The sequence below is a fragment of the Ranitomeya variabilis genome, chromosome 4, assembly GCF_051348905.1.
Source record: "Ranitomeya variabilis isolate aRanVar5 chromosome 4, aRanVar5.hap1, whole genome shotgun sequence".
Taxonomy (NCBI): domain Eukaryota; kingdom Metazoa; phylum Chordata; class Amphibia; order Anura; family Dendrobatidae; genus Ranitomeya; species Ranitomeya variabilis.
The window spans coordinates 234,089,872-234,099,922 of NC_135235.1; the positions used below are offsets into that span (position 1 = coordinate 234,089,872).

At 52.9% G+C, this 10,051-nt stretch overlaps 1 protein-coding gene across 1 annotated transcript; it reads right to left on the reverse strand.

The window, feature by feature from the left end:
* Nucleotides 1-1,894: 1,894 nt before the first annotated feature.
* On the reverse strand, nt 1,895-8,497 carry LOC143768755 (dispanin subfamily A member 2b-like). The gene is made up of 2 exons (XM_077257405.1): nt 8,264-8,497; nt 1,895-2,150 (listed from the first exon to the last, which is right to left on the reverse strand). Exons 1-2 carry the CDS (start codon nt 8,432-8,434, stop codon nt 1,977-1,979), a joined length of 345 nt encoding a protein of 114 aa, XP_077113520.1. The 5' UTR covers nt 8,435-8,497; the 3' UTR covers nt 1,895-1,976.
* Between the last annotated feature and the right edge of the window lie 1,554 nt (nt 8,498-10,051).

Here is a 10,051-nt window from a genome sequence, read left to right on the forward strand (position 1 = left end):
ATAGCAATGTTATCCCTGCAGCCCAGCTGGAGCCATAGTAATGTTATCCCAGCAGCCCAGCTGGGCTCATAGTAATGTTATCTCTGCAGCCCAGCTGGACTCATAATAATGTTATCTCTGCAGCCCAGCTGGACTCATAGTAATGTTATCCCTGCAGCTCAGCTGGACTCATAGTAATGTTATCCCTGCAGCTCCGCTGGACTCATAGCAATGTTATCCCTGCAGCCCAGCTGGACCCATAATAATGTTATCCCAGCAGCCCAGCTGGGCTCATAGTAATGTTATCCCTGCAGCTCAGCTGGACTCATAGTAATGTTATCCCTACAGCCCAGCTGGTCTCATAGTAATGTTATCTTTGCAGCCCAGCTGGACCCATAGTAATGTTATCCCTGCAGCTCCACTGGACTCATAGCAATGTTATCCCTAGTAAGGTTATTTCTGCAGCCCAGCTGGACTCATAGTAATGTTATCCCTGCAGCCCAGCTGGACTCATAGTAATGTTATCCCTGCAGCCCAGCTGGACTCATAGTAATGTTATCCCTGCAGCCCAGCTGGACCCATAGTAATGTTATCCCTGCAGCCCAGCTGGACTCATAGTAATGTTATCCCTGCAGCCCAGCTGGACCCATAGTAATGTTATCCCTGCAGCTCAGCTGGACTCATAGTAATGTTATCCCTGCAGTAGCTTAGCTGCACTCATAGTAATGTTATCCCTGCAGCAGCTCAGCTGGACTCATAGTAATGTCATCCCTGAAACTCAGCTGGACTCATAGTAATGTTATCTCTGCAGCCCAGCTGGACTCATAGTATTGTTATCTCTGCAGCCCAGCTGGACTCAAAGTATTGTTATCCCTGCAGCCCAACTGGACTCATAGTAATGTTATCTCTGTAGCCCAGCTGGACTTATATTAATGTTATCCCTGCAGTAGCCCAGCTGGACTCATAGTAATGTTATCCCTGCAGTAGCCCAGCTGGACTCATAGTAATGTTATCCCTGCAGCAGCCCAGCTGGACTCATGCTAATCTTATCACTGCAGCTCAGCTGGACCCATAGTAATGTTATCCCTGCAGTAGCCCAGCTGCACTCATAGTAATGTTATCCCTGCAGCTCAGCTGCACCCATAGTAATGTTATCCCTGCAGTAGCTCAGCTGGACTCATAGTAATGTTATCTCTGCAGCCCAGCTGGACTCATAGTATTGTTATCTCTGCAGCCCAGCTAGACTCAAAGTATTGTTATCCCCGCAGCCCAACTGGACTCATAGTAATGTTATCCCTGCAGCCCAGCTGGACTCATAGTAATGTTATCCCCGCAGCCCAACTGGACTCATAGTAATGTTATCTCTGCAGCCCAGCTGGACTCATAGTAACGTTATCCCTGCAGCAACCCAGCTGCACTCATAGTAATGTTATCCCTGCAGTAGCCCAGTTGGACTCATAGTAATGTTATCCCTGCAGCCCAGCTGGACTCATAGTAATGTTATCTCTGCAGCTCAGCTGGACTCATAGTAATGTTATCTCTGCAGCCCAGTTGGCCTCATAGCAATGTTATCCCTGCAGCTCAGCTGGACTCATAGTAATGTTATCCCTGCAGCCCAGCTGGACTCATAGTAATGTTATCCCTGCAGTAGCCCAGCTGGACTCATAATAATGTTATCCCTGCAGCTCCGCTGGACTCATAGCAATGTTATCCCTGCAGCCCAGCTGGAGCCATAGTAATGTTATCCCAGCAGCCCAGCTGGGCTCATAGTAATATTATCTCTGCAGCCCAGCTGGACTCATAGTAATGTTATCTCTGCAGCCCTGCTTGACTCATATGGTTATCTCTGCAGCAGCCCAGCCCAGCTGGACTCATAGTAATTTACCTCCGGATGACACATGACACCACACGAAGCTCATTACAAGGTTTTATTTCCATTTTTGTCTTATCGGGGGGGTTACTCTGGTGCCAATACTGAAGGTGCCTGTTGCTTTTTGTTAGTTGGGGGGGACCAGATGGTCCTTGTAATGGAAAAGTACGAGGAAATAAATGACCAAGAAGACGATTGTCAAGATGACGCCGATGACGGTGGCGGCCACGTTCAGGGCATAGGCGGTGTGGGAATGCTTGGCAGCCAGGAGAGAGTTATTCTGGTGCGTGGCATCGCGGGTCTGCAGAGGGAGAGAAGAGGCTCATTAGTGGCAGACAATATGGGGAGTTGTCTTTCATGCAATTTCCTTATCTGTGACTTGTGTCTATGGGGTCACTGTCCCTTTAAGTATCCCACTAATGACGCAGGTCTGCACACAAGGGGCTCACACAGTGATGGCTGCCAGGGGACGGCGCCCTTCTCTCCCTGCCAGGCGGCACAATGCGGCTTTTGTCTGCACAGATTGTGACCGTCTCCACATGTGCGATCCACAATCCGCAGCTTTATACTCCCGGGTCCGGGACGCCAATATTTCGTGCGATGTTCTGTTGGCAGAAACCCGTGGAATGTCTGTATTGTGCAACACTCGTCCTGGAGGGGGTGCGAGGAAATGTGGCCCCAAAATGTGCCCCCCAAAAAGTGTCAGATGTGTCAGCAGCACAGAGGATGTCAGGAGAGGGCTGATCATGGGGAAGGAGCAGGATCCACAGCAGCACAGAGGATGTCAGGAGAGGGCTGATCTTATGGAAGGAGCAGGATCCACAACAGCACAGAGGATGTCAGGAGAGGGCTGATCTTATGGAAGGACCAGGGTCCACAGCAGCACAGAGGATGTCAGGAGAGGGCTGATCATGGGGAAGGTGCAGGGTCCACAGCAGCACAGAGGATGTCAGGAGAGGGCTGATCATGGGGAAGGAGCAGGATCCACAGCAGCACAGAAGATGTCAGAAGAGGGCTGATCATGGGGAAGGAGCAGGGTCCACAGCAGCACAGAGGATGTCAGGAGAGGGCTGATCATGGGGAAGGAGCAGGGTCCACAGCAGCACAGAGGATGTCAGGAGAGGGCTGATCATGGGGAAGGAGCATGGTCCACAGCAGCACAGAGGATGTCAGGAGAGGACTGATCATGGGGAAGGAGCAGGATCCACAGCAGCACAGAGGATGTCAGGAGAGCGCTGATCATGGGGAAGGAGCAGGATCCACAGCAGCACAGAGGATGTCAGGAGAGGGCTGATCATGGGGAAGGAGCATGGTCCACAGCAGCACAGAGGATGTCAGGAGAGGACTGATCATGGGGAAGGAGCATGGTCCACAGCAGCACAGAGGATGTCAGGAGAGGACTGATCATGGGGAAGGAGCATGGTCCACAGCAGCACAGAGGATGTCAGTAGAGGGCTGATCATGGGGAAGGAGCAGGATCCACAGCAGCACAGAGGATGTCAGGAGAGGGCTGATCATGGGGAAGGAGCAGGATCCACAGCAGCACAGAGGATGTCAGGAGAGGGCTGATCATGGGGAAGGAGCAGGGTCCACAGCAGCACAAAGGATGTCAGGAGAGGGCTGATCATGGGGAAGGAGCGGGGTCCACAGCAGCACAGAGGATGTCAGGAGAGGGCTGATCATGGGGAAGGAGCAGGATCCACAGCAGCACAGAGGATGTCAGGAGAGGGCTGATCATGGGGAAGGAGCAGAATCCACAGCAGCACAGAGGATGTCAGGAGAGGGCTGATCATGGGGAAGGAGCAGGGTCCACAGCAGCACAAAGGATGTCAGGAGAGGACTGATCATGGGGAAGGAGCAGGGTCCACAGCAGCACAGAGGATGTCAGGAGAGAGCTGATCATTGGGAAGGTGCAGGGTCCACAGCAGCACAGAGGATGTCAGGAGAGGGCTGATCATGGGGAAGGAGCGGGGTCCACAGCAGCACAGAGGATGTCAGGAGAGGGCTGATCATGGGGAAGGAGCAGGATCCACAGCAGCACAGAGGATGTCAGGAGAGGGCTGATCATGGGGAAGGAGCAGGGTCCACAGCAGCACAGAGGATGTCAGGAGAGGGCTAATCATGGGGAAGGAGCAGGGTCCACAGCAGCACAGAGGATGTCAGGAGAGGGCTGATCATGGGGAAGGAGAATGGTCCACAGCAGCACAGAGGATGTCAGGAGAGGACTGATCATGGGGAAGGAGCAGGGTCCACAGCAGCACAGAGGATGTCAGGAGAGGGCTGATCATGGGGAAGGAGCAGGGTCCACAGCAGCACAGAGGATGTCAGGAGAGGGCTGATCATTGGGAAGGAGCAGCGTCCACAGCAGCACAGAGGATGTCAGGAGAGCGCTGATCATGGGGAAGGAGCAGGATCCACAGCAGCACAGAGGATGTCAGGAGAGGGTTGATCATGGGGAAGGAGCAGGGTCCACAGCAGCACAGAGGATGTCAGGAGAGGGCTGATCATGGGGAAGGAGCAGGGTCCACAGCAGCACAGAGGATGTCAGGAGATGGCTGATCATGGAGAAGGAGCAGGGTCCACAGCAGCACAGAGGATGTCAGGAGAGGGCTGATCATGGGGAAGGAGCAGGGTCCACAGCAGCACAGAGGATGTCAGGAGAGGGCTGATCATGGGGAAGGAGCGGGGTCCACAGCAGCACAGAGGATGTCAGGAGAGGGCTGATCATGGGGAAGGAGCAGGATCCACAGCAGCACAGAGGATGTCAGGAGAGGGCTGATCATGGGGAAGGAGCAGAATCCACAGCAGCACAGAGGATGTCAGGAGAGGGCTGATCATGGGGAAGGAGCAGGGTCCACAGCAGCACAAAGGATGTCAGGAGAGGACTGATCATGGGGAAGGAGCAGGGTCCACAGCAGCACAGAGGATGTCAGGAGAGAGCTGATCATTGGGAAGGTGCAGGGTCCACAGCAGCACAGAGGATGTCAGGAGAGGGCTGATCATGGGGAAGGAGCGGGGTCCACAGCAGCACAGAGGATGTCAGGAGAGGGCTGATCATGGGGAAGGAGCAGGATCCACAGCAGCACAGAGGATGTCAGGAGAGGGCTGATCATGGGGAAGGAGCAGGGTCCACAGCAGCACAAAGGATGTCAGGAGAGGACTGATCATGGGGAAGGAGCAGGGTCCACAGCAGCACAGAGGATGTCAGGAGAGAGCTGATCATTGGGAAGGTGCAGGGTCCACAGCAGCACAGAGGATGTCAGGAGAGGGCTGATCATGGGGAAGGAGCGGGGTCCACAGCAGCACAGAGGATGTCAGGAGAGGGCTGATCATGGGGAAGGAGCAGAATCCACAGCAGCACAGAGGATGTCAGGAGAGGGCTGATCATGGGGAAGGAGCAGGGTCCACAGCAGCACAAAGGATGTCAGGAGAGGGCTGGTCATGGGGAAGGAGCAGGGTCCACAGCAGCACAGAGGATGTCAGGAGATGGCTAACCATGGGGAAGGAGCAGGGTCCACAGCAGCACAGAGGATGTCAGGAGAGGGCTGATCATGGGGAAGGAGCATGGTCCACAGCAGCACAGAGGATGTCAGGAGAGGACTGATCATGGGGAAGGAGCAGGGTCCACAGCAGCACAGAGGATGTCAGGAGAGGGCTAATCATGGGGAAGGAGTAGGGTCCACAGCAGCACAGAGGATGTCAGGAGAGGGCTGATCATGGGGAAGGAGAATGGTCCACAGCAGCACAGAGGATGTCAGGAGAGGGCTGATCATGGGGAAGGAGCAGGGTCCACAGCAGCACAGAGGATGTCAGGAGAGGGCTGATCATGGGGAAGGAGCAGGGTCCACAGCAGCACAGAGGATGTCAGGAGAGGGCTGATCATGGGGAAGGAGCAGGGTCCACAGCAGCACAGAGGATGTCAGGAGAGGGCTGATCATGGGGAAGGAGCAGGGTCCACAGCAGCACAGAAGATGTCAGGAGAGGGCTGATCATGGGGAAGGAGCAGGATCCACAGCAGCACAGAGGATGTCAGGAGAGGGCTGATCATGGAGAAGGAGCAGGGTCCACAACAGCACAGAGGATGTCAGGAGAGCGCTGATCATGGGGAAGGAGCAGGATCCACAGCAGCACAGAGGATGTCAGGAGAGGGCTGATCATGGGGAAGGAGCATGGTCCACAGCAGCACAGAGGATGTCAGGAGAGGGCTGATCATGGGGAAGGAGCAGGTTCCACAGCAGCACAGAGGATGTCAGGAGAGGGCTGATCATTGGGAAGGAGCAGCGTCCACAGCAGCACAGAGGATGTCAGGAGAGGACTGATCATGGGGAAGGAGCAGGGTCCACAGCAGCACAGAGGATGTCAGGAGAGGACTGATCATGGGGAAGGAGCATGGTCCACAGCAGCACAGAGGATGTCAGGAGAGGGCTGATCATGGGGAAGGAGCAGGGTCCACAGCAGCACAGAGGATGTCAGGAGAGGGCTGATCATTGGGAAGGAGCAGCGTCCACAGCAGCACAGAGGATGTCAGGAGAGCGCTGATCATGGGGAAGGAGCAGGATCCACAGCAGCACAGAGGATGTCAGGAGAGGGTTGATCATGGGGAAGGAGCAGGGTCCACAGCAGCACAGAGGATGTCAGGAGAGGGCTGATCATGGGGAAGGAGCAGGGTCCACAGCAGCACAGAGGATGTCAGGAGATGGCTGATCATGGAGAAGGAGCAGGGTCCACAGCAGCACAGAGGATGTCAGGAGAGGGCTGATCATGGGGAAGGAGCAGGGTCCACAGCAGCACAGAGGATGTCAGGAGAGGGCTGATCATGGGGAAGGAGCAGGGTTCACAGCAGCACAGATGATGTCAGGAGAGGGCTGATCATGGGGAAGGAGCAGGGTCCACAGCAGCACAGAGGATGTCAGGAGAGGGCTGATCATGGGGAAGGAGCAGGGTCCACAGCAGCACAGAGGATGTCAGGAGAGGGTTGATCATGGGGAAGGAGCAGGGTCCACAGCAGCACAGAGGATGTCAGGAGAGGGCTGATCATGGGGAAGGAGCAGGGTCCACAGCAGCACAGAGGATGTCAGGAGAGGGTTGATCATGGGGAAGGAGCAGGGTCCACAGCAGCACAGAGGATGTCAGGAGAGGGCTGATCATGGGGAAGGAGCAGGGTTCACAGCAGCACAGAGGATGTCAGTAGAGGGCTGATCATGGGGAAGGAGCAGGGTCCACAGCAGCACAGAGGATGTCAGGAGGGGGCTGATCATGGGGAAGGAGCAGGGTCCACAGCAGCACAGAGGATGTCAGGAGAGGACTGATCATGGGGATGGAGCATGGTCCACAGCAGCACAGAGGATGTCAGGAGGGGGCTGATCATGGGGAAGGAGCAGGGTCTACAGCAGCACAGAGGATGTCAGGAGAGGGCTGATCATGGGGAAGGAGCAGGGTCCACAGCAGCACAGAGGATGTCAGGAGAGGGCTGATCATGGGGAAGGAGCAGTGTCCACAGCAGCACAGAGGATGTCAGGAGAGCACTGGTCTTATGGAAGGAGCAGAGTCCACAGCAGCACAGAGGATGTCAGGAGAGGGCTGATCATGGGGAAGGAGCAGGGTCCACAGCAGCACAGAGGATGTCAGGAGAGGGCTGATCATGGGGAAGGAGCAGGGTCCACAGCAGCACAGAGGATGTCAGGAGAGGGCTGATCATGGGGAAGGAGCAGGGTCCACAGCAGCACAGAGGATGTCAGGAGAGGAGCGAGCTGATCTTGTCAGAGTAACCTGAGATTTACTTTTTTGCAAAAGCAGGCTGTCACAGCAGCACAGAGTGTTTCAGGAGATAAATAAGTTTTGGTTGGGAAGTCAGTATCTGAGAATGGCACAGGAGATGAAACAGAGAACCTGTAGCCCACAGTGTTGATCTGTGAGGACTGGGGTGGGGTCATGATGTAGGAGGGGGAGTAGAAACAGAGCTGCTGGCAGAAAACACATGAAAACATGGTGGGCTGCAACCCGGGACCGCCTCTCCTGCACAGATTTGATGGCCATTATCAGGCTTCCCCCTGCAATCTCACAGCAGAGACCACCGCCTCCCACCACTACAAGTTCTGTCACCTGCCCCAGCATCAACCATCAGAGCCACAAACCTGGCCAGAAGAGGAAACATCATGGACAGTGGAGATGGACACATGAGAAATGTCATGGAACAAGCGACAATAGAGGAAATGGAAAAGCAACATAATAAATAAAAGCAAACAACAAAGGGAAATGCAAAGGAAGAACAGCACAAGGAAAAGAGGAAAGGAAAAGTAAATACAAACTGCAGGAAAATATATAAAAAAGTGATGTAATAATAAAAATAGTAATAATCATCATCATCATCATCATCAGTAATAATCTTCTAATGTCGGGATCTTTCGGAGTTACCTTGATGGAGAAGATGATGGCGGCCAGTCCTAGGGGCAGGCAGCAACAGATCAGGTTGATGATGGACCACACCAGATAATCCTTCTGTGGGGTCTGGTACGACACTGGCCCGGGCTGCATGGTCACCACATTTGCAGTCGGCTGATACATTTTCTTGCCGTCTCCGTCCATTCGCGCTTGCAGTAGACTCGAGTGCAGCTCCTACTCTACTTCTGCTCTGCGCTCTCTGCTGTGCTCGGCTTTATGTGCAGGGGTGGAGTTCTACAGAATGGGAATACTTCTGCAAATTTTGCATATCTTCTTAAAGAGCCCCTATTAGTTCTGAGCGAGCAGGAGAATAAGGCGTCACACTAAACGGAAAATGGAAAATCGGTCCCAGTCTCCCTGCCGAGAGTCCCACGAGTGTCATCCGAGTACAATCCGATTTTCACAACTAGCACCCAATTTACATCCGATTGCAGTGTGATTTTAACATGAACTTTTACATACAGCAATTCTTTATGTTATTTACACATCGTTTTCAAAGGAAGTATTTGTCAAAACATAAATATATATAATATATAGATAGACAGAAAAAAAGCTGGCAATTCATCTGCCGTGTACACTAAAGTCACACTGACAGGTTAGAATAGAAAAGATAGAATAGATATATACACATAGAATACATAGATATCTAGATGTCAGTAACACACACAAATATATACTGTACATATGTGTATAACATAGATACATAGAAGAAAAGCCGGCAATTAAGCAGCCGCGAAGTGTAAAATCACAGCAGGAGCCGACAGGAGAGAAGAGATGGATTTCACACAGTAAATACACATAGAATAGGTAGATATAAATGTCAGTAACATATACAATTAGTACAGTGTGTGCAGCTCACTGTACATGCATTTAATTAATAAAAGATTATTTTTTGGAAAAAAATGATGTGCGCTCTTGCACAATTTTCGTAACCAGCAGAGGGAAAGCTGACAGCTGGGGGCAGATGTTTATAGCCTGGGAAGCAGGTAATACCCATGGAGCTTCCCAGGCTAATAATATCAGCTCTCCGCTGTATACTTACTTAGCCTTTACTGGCTATTAAAATGGGGGACCCTAAAAAAAAAATGATGTAGAGTCCCCCTATAATTAATAATCAGCAAAGGCTATGCAGACAGCGGTGGGCTGATATTAATAGCCTAGGAAGAGGCCATGGATACTGCCCCCCCAGCTAAAAACATCAGCTTTCAGCCGCCCCAGAAAAGATGCGCCAATTCTGTCACTTAGCCTCACTCTGGCAACTTGCCCAGTAGCAGCGGCAAGTGAGGTGGTATTTGAGGGGGTTGATGTCGCCGTCAGGTGACATCAAGCCTCAAGGTTAGTAATGGAGAGGCGCCTCCATTAATAACCCCATTGTCATGATCCATTTTTGGATTAAGGCTACTTTCACACTAGCGTCGGACGACGCACGACGAATTGCGTCATTGTGACGTACCGACGCTAGCAGTGAATCTGCTGCACAATGGGGGCAGCGGATGCTGTTTTTCAACGCATCCGCTGCCCCATTGTGAGGTGCGGGGAGGCGGGGCCGAAGTTCTGGCCGCGCATGCGCGGTCGGAAAAGACGGGAACGACGCACGAAAAAACCGTTACAAGCAACGTTTTTTGGTGGCGACGGACCGACGCAACACGACGCAACCGTCGCACAACGGTTGCGACGTGTGGCAATGCGTCGCACTGCGTCGCTAATGCAAGTCAATGGAGAAAAATCGCATCCTGGAAGCACTTTTGTAGGATGCGTTTT